Here is a 14,970-nt window from a genome sequence, read left to right as displayed (position 1 = left end):
CTGTTCTCAGTGGTAGCAGATGACAGAACAAGGAGTAATGGTCTCAAGTTGCAGTGGGGGAGATTTAGGTTGGATATTAGGAAAAACTTTTTCACTAGAAGGGTGGTGAAACACTGGAATGCGTTACCTAGAGAGGTGGTGGAATCTCCTTCCTTAGAAGTTTTTAAGGTCAGGCTTGACAAAGCCCTGGCTGGGATGATTTAATTGGGGATCGGTCCTGCTTTGAGCAGGGGGTTGGACTAGATGACCTCCTGAGGTCCCTTCCAACCCTGATATTCTAGGATTCTATGATTACTTCATGGGCGTTACCCCAGGAGCCAACATTTGAAATGCAGGTATAGAGCCAATACGTATAACTTTAAATTCAAAGGTTTCAGAGTAGCAGCCGTGTTAGTCTGTATTCGCAAAAAGAAAAGGAGTACTTGTGGCACCTTAGAGACTAACCAATTTATTTGAGCATAAGCTTTTGTGAGCTACATGCATCCGATGAAGTGAGCTGTAGCTCACGAAAGCTTATGCTCAAATAAATTGGTTAGTCTCTAAGGTGCCACAAGTACTCCTTTTCTTTTTACATACAAAAATGATATATGCATACAGATAGCATAATCATAACTAGAAAATCATAATCTTTTCATAGACATCTTACTCTATACCTTTGTACAATATTTGCTGCAAATATATAATAGTGGTTGCAACAATGATCTACATGGTCATATTTTAATCAGATAAAATCACAGTAAGCTATGGCTCTGTCAACTATGATAGCTGTATGGTACTTTACTGGAGACGTCTAAGAAGAAAAAATGATAGGCTGGTTGCAAATAATTTCCCAAACCTGCCAATTCTTCTGAAGAAAACTGCCCCCAAACCAAAAATTATGAGAATATGCACACATAGATTAAACCTGGTGAACAAATATCTTAGAGCAGCAGAGGGTCTTGTGCTGGAATGACAAGGCCTGAGTTGTCATGTGCCAGCAAGTGTTATCATGAACTGACTGTTAATTGGGTATTTGGAAATACTTTCTCGGATTTACATACAAATAAGTGGCGGTACTAAAAAAGAGTATGGCCACAAGTAGACAAGTGGTTTCTTTCATGCTGAGAATGAGACTACTTTGCAAACAGTAGTCTCACTTCTTTTGCTCAGGAAGGGTTTCATTTCATTCCTCCTTGTACGCACTTGACTTGACTTACGGTCTGTTCTCTGAATCCAACATAAGTTTAGGGCTAAGAAATCTACTTAACCAGGAACTATTTGGGCTATGCCGTTCAATGTGGGGGGCAGTGAGCACTTCTGGCATTGGTTGGGTATTTTTTGTAAACAAACATAGGGAATCCATTAAACTTCTCGGTGCAGGGACTGTCTATGTGTTTGTACACGGCCAAACATGAAGGGGTCCTGGGCTATGATTGAGGTCCCAAGGCGCTACCACAATATAAATAATAATAATTCTCTTCCCATAACTCCCATGCTCCTTTTTTGGGGAGACTGCATTCTGGATGGCATTCTACTTCTCTGTTGGGTTCTACCTTGCCTATTTGATAGGTCATGAATTCCCTGGTGAGCTACTGGAGTTCCCTGCTATGTCCTTTCAGCTTGTGGTTTGTTAGAATGGAGTTATAATCTAGTGTAACACAGCTTTCATGCTGACTGAAAACTGCAGCTTCCACTGAACTACACCAGGGAGGGCAATGATACAAAGCCACTACCTGGGGTGGGGTAGGACAGGCACATGTAGGACACACAGGACATAATAATAATTATACTCACCTCGCTACAAGGGTGATGTAAGACTTAATGGGTGGGACCCAGTGCATGAGTCCTTAGACTTTCAATGAGACTTGTGATCCTAAGTCAGTTGGTGTGTTTTGAAAAGCCCATCCAATATCTACTCAGCACCCTGAGATCTTTGGACAGAAGGCTGAAAATAAGCATAGTGTGCTATATGCTTTGCTGCTTAGTACATTTCTTGTGATTATCTGTTTAAGAGCTTGCTCCAGATGCTTGTCTGAGCTCCCTTCTCAAAGCTCTGCTTTTGTCTGTGAGCACTTCTAATCACATAGGGTTGCCATTCAGCATGCAAAAAGGAGCCAGGGTAAGAGGAATTTGCTCTTTGACCTGCAGGTCTCCCCTCTGCTGAGACACACTTGGTTTTTGTTTTCTATTAGATGAAAATTGAGAAAAACTGAAGGAGGTAAAAATGAATTTGTCCCCATCTCCCTCTTGATGTTTTGTGCACAGGTCAAAATTCAAAACTCACCGCTTTTACCTTCAGCATTTTAACCATTCACACAGCTCTAGTGACTGGACATTTTGAAAAACAGCCATTTGACTTGATACATTTTTCTTTTCTAGTCAAAGTGGAAGAAAGGGTGTTATACAGGGAGATGGATTTGCTGAACTGAGGGAGTTGGCCTGGGTGGTCTAACAGGTCTTTTCCACCCCCGAATTCTATGATACCCTCATTACTATGTCTTTCAAGACCTTCATCCAGCTCTGTTTAATTTTTAAATCAAAAGGCAAACATTTAAATTTAAAAATTCTAACTGTGTCCCTAGTTCAAAAGAATATTTCTGATGTTTTCCTTACATACAGAAAAAGGGATGTATTTTGGTTTCCTGGTTTTGCAATGAAAGTTGAAACAGTGATTTTGCGTTATTATAACACTCATCATTTCTCCCTCTAATTTGGATGGTTTTTAATAAAGCTCCATTGATTTCACTGAAAGAAATCCCTCCTGGCAAAAGCAGAACACACACGCTGATTGCTAAATATGCGGCAATTATCATATTCAGCAGCACACTTTAATATCTTATTTATAGATGTATCTATCTATAATTTGCTTTAATTAAGTTGCATTGATTTTAATGACAGAAGCAGTCCTCAAAGAAGGGGCGAGTGTTATATGATCCTATCAATACCGCTCTGCCATTGTTTGGACATAGGATAGCACCTTCAACACTTCTCCGTTGTATACTCTTTTCTTTTCCAAGTGGCTGTGATGACAAACCCAAATGAGGTTCAGTGGAAAACCTCAGAATTGCCTCTATTTGACTGAGATCACTTTGACTTCCCTAGTATGTGCTAAACCTACATACAGGATCGATATGGAGAATGAAAAAGGAATCAATGTTTTCCATGTGCTCATGGAACCGCACTATGGTTTCTGAAGAATTTCTTGCATTTGTTTCTATTTTAGATTAAATTTTGGGGGTGTAATTTTATATATGTGTCTTAAATTATTATATGATGCCCTGAATATCTTATGTTGGGTGGGGAGGCAACTAATTCTTATCCTTAGCATCTCCTTGAGAGCTCAAAATAATGATCCAACAAATGGCCGCGTGCGCGCTGACCTCTGTGTCTGCACAGAGCCCCAGGTGCAGGGTCAAGGCCTCACTTATTTTTAAATTAATGCTCTGTGGGCTCAGGCTTATAAGGTGCTGAACATTCTGGACCTGATCCAGCAAAGTACTTAAGCACATGCTTAACTTTAAGCACATTTGTAGTCCCATTGATTTCAAGGGGACTACTCACATGCTTAAAGAATTAGGTGTGCGTTTATATGTCGAATCCAGGCCAGAGTACTTAGCACTTTGCAGGATCAAAGACTACGAGCGCCTACCAAAAGCACAGTAATACCTTCTTTGCCTATTATTTTTTGACAATGTTTGTCATCATTTTAATAGCATCAAATTCCTCTTGGCAGAATCCTCAGAACTGAGATACACCTGCAGCTCTCCTCAGGCTCCACTTCCTTTTTTCAGTGAAAATATATAATTAAAGCAGGAACCATAGATGTTTCCACACACACTTAACCACCATTCTAACAGTGGAGAACCCTGTGTCCCTATGTCCAAATTAATCCACAGGGGCTATGCGGATTACCCCTGTTGATGATCTGTCTCAAACATTTTTAGGACAGCAAGTAATATACTGGAATGTCTTTAAAACATTACCTCTCACGATCTTAATCTATCACCCACCCTTACTGTGCATACATTTTTCACACAGAGTGAAAAATAAGCGCTAGTTTTCTAAATCACTGCATTTCAGAATACATCAACATTAATTTTGTGAGAATTATCCATTTTAAAGAATTATCCATGTTAAAATGCAAGGGCATGATCTCAAAGGAAGAACTTCAAGGCAGTGATGCTAGCACATTTTCAGTTTCTGGTCATCATTTTTCATTCACTGATTATCGCTATAAGCGTTGATTAATAGTTATGTTCATGCTGCTAGAATGCATTTCCCTTGGGTGAAGAAAACATTCTTGTATAAAGAAGAAAAGATAATAATCACACCATCCTTCCTCTTTCCCACAAAAAAAATGCACAGAGACAGGCACATCAGAGTTACTGATGATCTTGGTTTCCCTGGTTAGTGGTTTCGAACAGTTTTGCTTAAAAGATCAGCCAAAGCAGTCAGAATATTAATTTGACAATCAGCTTGCTAGACAATTAAGTGTTTCTTAATCTCATGAGCCTTCTTCTTTTGTAAAAACAAACAAACAAAAAGAGATATAAACAATAGGGCTTAGATAGTAGTGTTGCTGATATACTATAATTTTGTTTGTCACTATCCCTCTTCCTTATCCCAAAACCATCATGAAACGTCAATGACAACTGTGCATCAAACTTGAAACTAGTAGGGCTGATTAACTTAGTATTTGTTTTTTCTCCTCAGTAAGGCCCTAGTTCTTACTCATTGAGGTGAACTTGTGATTTAGATACAGAGAAAAATTCCTTATAAAGACAATAGACTGAGGGACTACAAACGCAGAGTGAACTTTAAAAGGGAAACAGGCTGATCCTATACGGTGGTTGTGTTTAAAAACATGGCAACTGCCGTAGCTAACTAGAAAACCTGATCTCATCATTTGCCGTATCCCCTATAACTAAGTACAGAGAATTCAGCAAAGGGGGAGATGAAGTTATCTAAGGCAAAACTAAAAAAGGTTTTGAGCGTAGCCACTCTGAGTGGATATGCTGTTTTCTGAACCTCTGCTCAACGATCCCCTGGTCCCAGATCCTTGAGAGCTATCAGTTTCCTCTGCCCATGCTAAATTAGATCATTTCCTGGCCCGTGACTTTCTCCCTGGGTGGCTTTTCTTTCCATTAATCCTATAATGTGTTTTTGATAATTCCACCTCTTAATTGTCTTTAATGAACACCAGATTGGTGGCATCCTCACTCACAATACTTACTACTCACGGTTAAAACAGAGAAGCAGAGACCCTTCAACTAGTAACAGAAGAACTTTAACCCTTCCCTCCCCACCCCCAACCTCAGTAGAGAGGCGGATATCATATTCACATTGTTTCTTCCTCAGCCAGTAGGTGCATTTCAGTTACCTTAAAATGGAAACAGATCAATTCACATAGTCTCAGCCCAAACCTCTGAGAAGAGGAGCCATTTAACTTATGATTAACTTTTTTGTAGGGAGGACTGGGGGGAAGCAGCACAGGCCATCTCCCTTTTAAGTATGTTTCAAAATGCTGTGAGCCAGTTCTTTCCATCTTTTCAGAAATCTACCTTAAATCCAACTCTTTGTGTTAGCCTAGGATTGAGAGGAAGCCCTTTTTGGCTCCTCCCCAGTCTCGCATTCTTTGCTTTTTCCCTCACTGTAATTAGTTTACAAGACTACTTATCCACATGATTACCGCTTTTAAATTACAGTCTTCTTTTCTTTTACTCCAGTTCATCATCTTGCATCATTTTGACTGGCTATCTGTGTACCCAGTTCTATCAGGCATTTTCTCATTATGTTATCTCTTCATATAAAGCATTTTGAAATACAGTACTTTATATGAGACACACTGTATGGAGTAAATTGAATTGAATTTTTTTTCTCAAAGTCAGGGGCTTGCAGCATCTTTCTTCAGCTAAGTCAGCAGAGTTCTCAGCACCCAATACCAATATGCAATGGCTACTCTTTGCAGCACATGCTTTACGAGGGAAAATGGGATTGTAATGTCAGAACCTCGGGAGCAAACAGGAGAGCATCTCAAGATTTATATTCATTATGGTGATGGCAGACTAAAGTCTCCAGTCCAGCTTTTGTAGTATTTAACGATCAGAATCTGACTCTGATATACTGCCATATCTGCCTGCATCTGGTGTTGATGCTGGATGCGGGGGTGGTGTATGTGTGTTGGAGAGGGAGGGAAATAGCAGGGCATGGAACGAAATTGCAGAGCAAGTGGTGGAAATAGACAGTGAAAAGCTTCCTACAGTTAGGCAGACTCACAGGGGAGAGAAAGCCTTTCATTGTCTATAAAATCTTGCCTTGCTGGAGGTCCTCAAGAGTAGAAGGGGTAGCCTAGAGGCAGTAAATCTCTCACTTGTATTATTACATTCTAAACACTTAGCTACTATACCAACCAGTGCACTACCTCAGGGAAGAAAAAGGAGGTAGAGGGGGAAAAACAGAACAAAGAAAAAAAGCAAGCAAGCTAGCAGATAAAAGTGGAAAACAAACCCCCTCCACAACCCCGCCCCTCAAACAGCTCATGTTAAAGAAAACAGCAAACAGTTATCATCAAGTTGTTAAAATTTAACCCCAATTCCCTTCTATTGTGATTTAACAGCACACTGGAACAACCTTCTTAGAATTTCAATGGTTAGTCTGCATCACCGGGTATTAAATCCACCTTAATCCTGTTAAACACCGATATGACTAAAGAGTCTCTCTCTCTTGCAATGGCATTATGACAAAAGCTCTCCACACTGCCAATTCAATCTGTCTAAAAAAAAAAATCCCTGGATTAATACTGAGCAAACTGCATCAGCACGAGCAGGTTTCAAGAGCAGTTGCTTTCCATATGCTCTGGCATCAGGTTCTTTTGGATCCTGTGGTACCAGTCTGCAAATGCTACAGACATTGTTTCTCATGCTTGCAACTGCTGTTGGGTGGCGACCTTCCTTGCGTGCTGATACCAGTTGAGCAGTTGGTATAGTTTCTCTGTGATCTGGTACTGTCTGTTGTTTGCTGGTACCAGATGGATACCAGATGGGGTATTGTGGGCAATGCCTTCCCTGTGTTCCAGTCCCAAAATCACTGCCGAGAGGGTCAGTCTTGTCAGTTAGTGGACTCCTAAATGGCACTTCAAAGCAGAACTCTGAAAAATCTCAACATCTGTTCCTTACTCCTAATGACCTTAAAAAAATGTTATAGTCATACTTTCCTTTACCCAAGGAGTTACAATACATCTGCAGGAAAATACAACCTTCCAGCAGCTTGCAGACATCAAACTCACTCCTGGCTAATGGCAGCTCCAGAAGCTACCACCTCAACTACTACGGTCAGGACTGAATGTGAAGTATAATCAATATATTCCTTTTCTGTGATAGTGCCACAACACAGAAGTTCAGAGATACAGTAGGGCAGCTTTCAAACAGTATTTTTAGTGGCAAAATGGAATAACAAGAAAACAACAACTTTTAAGTGCCTCTGAACAGTATCAGGGATACCTTAATACTGAGCACAAAGCATGGAGAGAGAAGAAAAAAAGAGAGAAAGCAGTGGAGGAGATCTGTTATAAGTATTAATTTTTGATTTGGGTCTTTCAAGATGTTGACCTGATTATCAAACTGGAGACAGAAGTAAAAAGGTCAGTCAGTGGTTCTGAATGCTGCATACCACAGTTACTTCCAATGCCATTTTGTAAGATTTTTTTCTAAGTTTACTTAAGAAAATACAGGCGCGCTTAGTTAAATTATCTATACACTCAGCACTAGAATGATGTCTGATGGAAAATATAGCATATCAGAAAATATAGAAAATCAGCACATCAAAGCATATTCCCCACCCCCCAATTTGCTTCATAGAGAAGTTATGATAAACAGGTTATGTGTTCCCTAAGGTTACCATGGAAACTCTTTCTTTTCAGGCCATCATTTACAAAGGTAAAATTTGCATTAAAATATGATGGAATTTGATTTTTTTTTTTGTTAGACTCAAGTGGGGTCATGCTCCCATACAGTATAGCTATTATTTCAAACTTGGGAACATATGTTGAAGGGGAGATCTATTAATCCCTGCAAGCACCTGCGTGACCAATTACAGTTTAATTGCTAACTTGACAGGTATCTCCCTGGCAAATTAACGGAAAAATACTTTGAAAATTAGCTTCTAATGCAAATAGAAATGTTAATATGGATCTGCTAGTTGGTAGCCACCAAAAAGTACTTTATTAATTCCTGTGAAATCATTCTTCAGGAAAGGCGGAATTTAGATTGTCAAAATTTCTGTTTTGCTGACGGCAGGACAGAGACGTAGGGCACGGTCATGTACTTTGGATGATACATGTGTACGACTTTTTTTGGAAAATATGTTGTAAAATTACTGTGCCTTAAATGTAATTCAAGTAGAGGTATCCACATTGAATAGAAGCAATAGTGTCTGCAGGGGTCAGGCTCCGCTTAGCGTGTTTTGAATGACCTTGGGTGACATGGGACTTCCGACATTGACTTCACCGGGGTCAAGATTTCATCCTGATCTTCATCCGCTGCTGCTGTGATTTGTTCTTGGGAATAGCTTCATGTGTAAAACTTACTCACTCTGTTCTCAGATACCAAAGGCCTCCATGTCCCAAAGTAACTACGCTCACATTAATTACAGATACTTTCAATAACCTACAAGGGGGCACATCTAATAGCCTGCTGAATATATGATTATATTGTTCACAATAATACGATGTATAATAATTATGACAATCACTACTTTTGGCACAGCAAATATAATGCTGAAATGTTTAAGAGTAGATCAACGTTCTCATGATCAAAACTGGACTAAACAGAATGTCAGCAGAAATCCTGGAATATCCTCTCTTTTACACAGTCACACACAAAACTAGCAGATACTGGTGGTATTAATACAGAATTTAATATACTATTGGTAACACATTTGTGGTGACCTAGCACTTCAGGGTTAACAGATTATACACCACGATCACCTGGGCCTTAATGGAGGAGGTTATGGAACCCATAACCTTCTGCCCCAAAAAGCATTCAATCCTCTACCACTTGAGTTAAAGGAGAATTTCATTAGCTATTGCCAGTGTGGGACAAAGGACATGAAATTCAGCAGCAATGTAGTGGCCGTGACACATATACACATTAGTTAGACCATTATTTACATCACAACAATAGAGAAAGGTAACAAAACATAAACTGTGGCATTTGCCACACTAATTGCCCAATAAATAAATGGCTGATCAGCAAGTACCATAAACACAAAAACCAGCTTAACATCAAAGTTGATCCCTCAGATCAGGTTACTTTGAACAAGTGTCTGTTATCATGACTCAGACAGAGTCCTTCTTTGTACTGGTAAATTCCTAAGCACAGAGACACTACAAAAAAATCCAATTTACTAAAGTATACATGCACATAAAAAAAAAGATTTTAAAATTAGAAATGCAAACACAAAAAGAATTAACTAAGACTCTTTGCAGAGCTCCTTAACGCAGCACATTCACTAGATGAGGGAATGATTTTTAATTAGATGTTTGCAGTGTTGTGGTTGTTATGCTGGACTCAGGCTAGGAGAGACAAAGTGGGTCAGGTAATACCTTTTATTGGACTAACTTCTGCTGGTGAAAGAGACAAACTTTTGAGCTTCACAGAGCTCTGTGGAGCTTGAAAGTTTGTCCCTTTCATCAACAGAAGTTGGTCCAATAAAAGATCTTACTTCACCCACCTTCTCACTCTTTTCATTACATCACATTTTTAGCATTAAGGGGTCAGTGCTCCTTTTTCGAAGCTCCCATTGACAACTAGAGTTGGTCACAAACATGTGGACTGAAAATTGAAAAAGAGAATAGGTCTTGGACAAAAGAACCAAAGTCATGAAATGCATCAGCCTGACCTGGTAAATGGAGTTTTCTTCTCCCATTTTTTGTACTGTATTTCAATGCTGTCTTGTTATTAGATTAGCATCTGCACTTCAGACCTTACACTAGGAACTAATAAAGTTATCCACCCAATCTCTCGGTGTCTGAGTCACTGACTTTATTTTTCATTCTAAATAATTATAACAATGTCGCCTGTTTGTTGAGAAAAATCAAGCCTCTATATATTCATAGATAATTGCTTATACACAACATCCAGCGATACATTCTAATTACTTTTCACATCTTTGCTGTGAAGAAATCTTGAACTCTCTAGTGTTCTCAACTGCCTGACAACAACATACCCACGCTACTTTCAAAGCTCAGTGCTACTGGACTTGTGGCTATGATGTAATTTAAACAAGCAGTTCTGCTAATGCATTTTGCAGTGAGCATTTCCTTCAGAGAAACTTTAAGGAAATACATCTTATAGCTTACGCTGTAACATAAACCCCCCCCCCCCCCCAAAATCCCAAACCACACCACAAAAAACAAAACAAAAAAACCCCACAACCTCCCAACTATATAGATATATCATAAAAAGTTCAGTCCAAAAAATTAATGTTTTGAAAATATATTTTAAAATATCTTCAGTAGTCACATATTTAACTATAGCTATGTTATTTTACAAATGAGAGAGCTGTACTTTGGCACACTCTCAATGAAATTGTTGCTCTGCATGACCCATCTTGTTTTTGGCCTCTGCTTTATTCCATGAGCTAGGCATAAACCACTGTGGGCTGCTGCACTGAAGTTATTCTGAAAGCTGCCTTCAATTACCTTAAATGGACAAAGTTTTGAAAGTCCTTACTCAAAACGCCTATTGATTTCAGGAAGTTTTCCTACGTAAGGACTGCAGGGATATGGAACAACATTTACCTTCTCATTCAAAGTAGCTAGGTAATTTTCTGGACCTTCTGTAAGGTATTTTAGGGAACTTGACAGATCAGTATCACATAAAAATGAAGACATACAATATAGAGAGATTTGTATACAACACTGCAAGAGTTAGAAGCCAAAAATGTCAATTTATTTTTAAAATACAATAGATATTTAATATTAAAAGTAAAACCTTTTGCAACTCCCGACCATACGGGGATCTGACTGAGCCTTGATTTAGGTCTTTCAGACCCCAGCCCAACAAAGTACTTAAGTACCTGCATAGTCCCACTGATTTCAGGTGCTTAAAGTTAAGTGCTCTGCTGACAAGTCCCCATTCCAGAAGTAAGAAAAAGTCCCTTAATAGTGGCCTGAGGAAGAGGGAGATCAGTTTTAAAATGAAGTCTACTTTTTGTCCCCACTGTAGTCAGAGTTGTGAGCAGCTATATTTGATCCTATGGTATATGGGGCATTGACTTGCTGGAGGTCAGGAATTGAGCTGTCATCCAGGAATACATTTCTGCAAGGGAAAGGGAAGGTTCAAAGAGAGAAATACTAGCTCTGACAACTTCTCATGAATGCTCAGTGTTAAAACCCTAATCCTCGTTCACTTTCCCCATGATTCACGCTCTCTCACATATGAGGCCAGCCTGAGAGCTGGCATATTTATGAGTGTGTGCACACACGCTCATGTGTGGAGTGATTCTTAGAAAAGCCAGCAGGTGGCTAGAAAATTGGAAAAGCTGGACTAGAGATGGTTTGCCAAAATAAAGGAAATAATTCTCAAAGAGCCAGCTACCTTACCACTCAGGTAAACCACATTGCCCCACTAGCAAATACAAACCCACAAATAAATACACGTAGGTTCAAGCTTTTAAAGGGCCACTTTTGTATGCAGAAAACTATGCACCAAATTACATGCAAATGCCTGTTTGAGCACACAACTGGCAGTAATTGCTCACACATCCCATGGCATAATCACTTATTCAGTAACTCCACTGATCATCTAAATCACCAATTAGATGTTTGTTTCTGATGTCCCTTAAACATTTCAGCTAAGTGGGTTAGTTTGTACTTAAAAATTATAAAATAAAACCTCTGGGTTTCTTTATAATACATCAACACATGCGGCAGCAGCTGTCATGTTTTTTGTGATACTGTGCTCAAATTCTCAGTTTGAGAGAGACGAGATGATCATTCACTAACTGCAAGAGACGTGACCACTGCAGCATGTGTTAATATATAAAGTTCTCCTGAGTGTGCTGGGAGCTCTTTAAAGATGACTTCATCCATATATACGAGAGGCACTGCTGATGTATCAAAGTAGTAGTCTTTTACAGCAGTAAGCAGAGGAAAGAAACAGGATATTATTTGCTTCTATTTAAATCATTTACTTGGCGATGTAACAGAGAAGCTTTAATATTTGCTCCCCTCAGACGCCAACTTCTACATTTAAATATTGTGAAAAGCAACATCTTGATTTTCAGAATAAGCGACACTACGTATTATTGGAACTCAACATAATTTTTAAGGCATGTCGGCTACCCAGTGGAGTTGATTAAGATGCTATGTAAAAGTATTGCTTCCCTTGGTAAAGAGAACTTTGACAACGTTAGCTCAGAGACATCAGTATTTCAGATTCAGCTCTGGTTTAGATATTTTGTGCCTAATTCAACCTTGGCGTAACTAGGAGTGACTCCAAAGAAGTTTATGGAATCACCCACGCTTACCACTAATAACGGGTAGATTTGGGTCTCTTTGTGTGTCCTTTCTGGGGAACAGTTTATTTTTCACATGAGGTTTGGTTAAGATTTCACCACAACAATCCTCCCGCATCCCCAAAAAATCAGAATCTCATTGCTTAGTCAGAGCAGATGACATCGTTTCAGAATTATCCCAATCCAAACTCTTCACAGGTCCGACAGAATAGAAGCATTGGCCAAAGGAGAGTTCTTGATTGGTAAAAACACATTTTAATAGGAGGTTTTAATCTTCATTAGTCATATGATGCTTTCGTAACAGCACAAATGTTTCTGAATGTTAGTTTTCAAAGTTGCTCTAGTCTAAATGAGTTTTCTTTTCCCCTAAAAAGAATTAAATGTATTCAACTGAGTAGTAGTCAGCAGCCTTTCAGAAAATCTGGAATTCATAGGAGCTCTCTTATGGTTTCCCATAGTACATAAAATTGTCATTTCTCCCATTGCACTAGAAGACAAGAATGTTATTATTCTAGAAGCTGGAATTTTGGTTTTTAACCATGATCCAACACAAACGTTTGTGGTTTTTGGGAACCTAACCTGCTCTAAACTCAACATCCTGAAGCTGGAATTAATTGCTCATTAAAACACAAAGAGCTCCCTTTTCACTCCAAAGTAAGTATAGAACCTTTTGACACATTATGGAAAAATAATGCAGTTCTCAACCTTCCTTTTCTCTGTTTGGTTTTTAGGTTTGGACCTTTGCCAGATGCACAATAAACTGCTTGGCCTTTAACACAAAAGGGTATGATTCTTCTTTTCGTTACCTTAATTGGGAACTGACAAAACTCACTACATTACAAATTTGCTTCAATCAAAACCTGTTGACAGATAATATATTAAGGCCTAGTGCACAGATCTGAGTGGAGATCAGATAGTTGAAGAAAGGATTTTTTTCCTTTCATTTTTGTCAACGTACAAATCTAATTTGCAAATGAGGAATAAAAAATTGTAAGATCTGCTGTATATAAGGTATCGTATAGGATATTGTCAGGCTGCTGCAGTTACCTACAGATGAAGAACCACGCTCAATTTGTAATGAATTATACGCAGTCCCTGGAAGAACATGAACAAAATAAGGCTGCAGGAAGAATTTAATGTCATAGTGAAGACAGGACTGAGGTTTTAAATAACAGGATTGGTATGAAATCTGTGAAACAATCCAAGTAAATCCACAAATAGGTTTTTTATTCTTAGTTTTTTAAACTCTCTCTCTCCCCCCCCCCCACACTTCATTGCTTTGATTGAACATTCATTTCCCCCCCTCACATTTTTGTTTTTGTTTTCTTGTTTCAGTGAAGCAATGGGAAAGACAGCACCCATAAAATGTGCCTGCTGTAACTCCCTCCAATTCCTAAAGTAACTGTCCTAAGTTCCTATGGCCCATCTCTAACAAAGTTTTCTTAGGATTTGATCAATAGCTCACTTTAAGTCAATGGGACTCTCTAACGGGCTTTGATCAGGCTCTTAAAGCAATATTTTCATGAAAACATGCATTATTTAACTGGTGGGCTATTAAGACTTATACATACGTGCATGCACGCACTCACTGACAGGAGAGCCAGTACACTCCAATTATACATCCACACTGTTTCCAGTGGATTTCAGTTCTTTCAATGAAAATAAAACAGCCGCCATTTTTTCCTTGGAAAATATTTATACTTTATAGTCAACATCTCTCTTTCCTTAGCTGGGCCGAGAGAAACAAAGATGTTTCACTTTAAGCCATCTACCCCTTGTGAATCTGGCTTATCATTTTCCCCCAGAATTATGAAGCTGGACAGAGAGAGAGAGACACTAAAGAGTGCAAAACCAAACAACAACCCCAAAAAACAGAGTAACTGGAAATAATTTTGAAGTTTTATGCTAGATAGAACAAACCGTGCCATATAAATGTATCTCTTAGACATACTAAACTGAATTATTCAGCTGTTCCTTAGAAAAACAAAAACCAGTCTGAGAAAGAGGGAGAGCAGAAAAAAGAGCGAGGGAGCGACAGAGCAAAAATATATACAACAACAAATGAGAAGAACAGAGGAGAATTGAAAAAAACCTGGAGGTTGGGGGAGGAATGAAGAGAGACTAGCAAGCTTATTTAAAATGAATTTTTGACCTTATTTTTAAAACATTTATGGATCCCAATTGCCTGTCATGAGATTATGTTCCCTTACAATGCTGGCTTTTCAGCTGGCTCTGCACTTTAACTTGATTTATCCCATTTTTTAAAAAGTAGATTGTTAGAAATACCCTTTCCACCAGAAATTCTGTCCCATTATAGTGTCAGCTAAAGGCCACTTGTCAATGTCAGCTTTATAAGATAGAAATGCGTGGTGTGAGCTCTCAGGCTTATTTTTTGGAGAACAAGCCCTGACGTCCATCTCTGAACCTCCTGCTTGGCTGTGGATAGTGTCTTCTTAAATTATCTTATGTTATTTT

At 38.9% G+C, this 14,970-nt stretch overlaps 1 protein-coding gene across 4 annotated transcripts in view; it reads right to left on the bottom strand.

Annotated features, from left to right (window-relative positions):
• Positions 1-14,970, bottom strand: part of PARD3B (par-3 family cell polarity regulator beta) — a 616,262-nt gene that overhangs the window by 57,085 nt on the left and 544,207 nt on the right. Inside the window, exon 22 of one of the 4 annotated variants that reach the window (XM_037913132.2) lies at positions 8,875-11,297. The exons of the other annotated variants lie outside the window; for them this stretch is intronic. Within the exon in view, the coding sequence (XP_037769060.1) occupies positions 11,280-11,297 (18 nt within the window). The 3' untranslated portion in view covers positions 8,875-11,279. Of the gene's footprint in view, positions 1-8,874; positions 11,298-14,970 lie in introns of those variants that run through there. 4 annotated transcript variants of the gene reach the window in all.

Source organism: Chelonia mydas, chromosome 11 (genome assembly GCF_015237465.2).
Source record: "Chelonia mydas isolate rCheMyd1 chromosome 11, rCheMyd1.pri.v2, whole genome shotgun sequence".
In the NCBI taxonomy this organism is placed as follows: Eukaryota; Metazoa; Chordata; order Testudines; family Cheloniidae; genus Chelonia; species Chelonia mydas.
The sequence above is the reverse complement of the archived record's forward strand: the minus strand, read 5'-3'. Positions and strand labels throughout refer to the sequence as shown.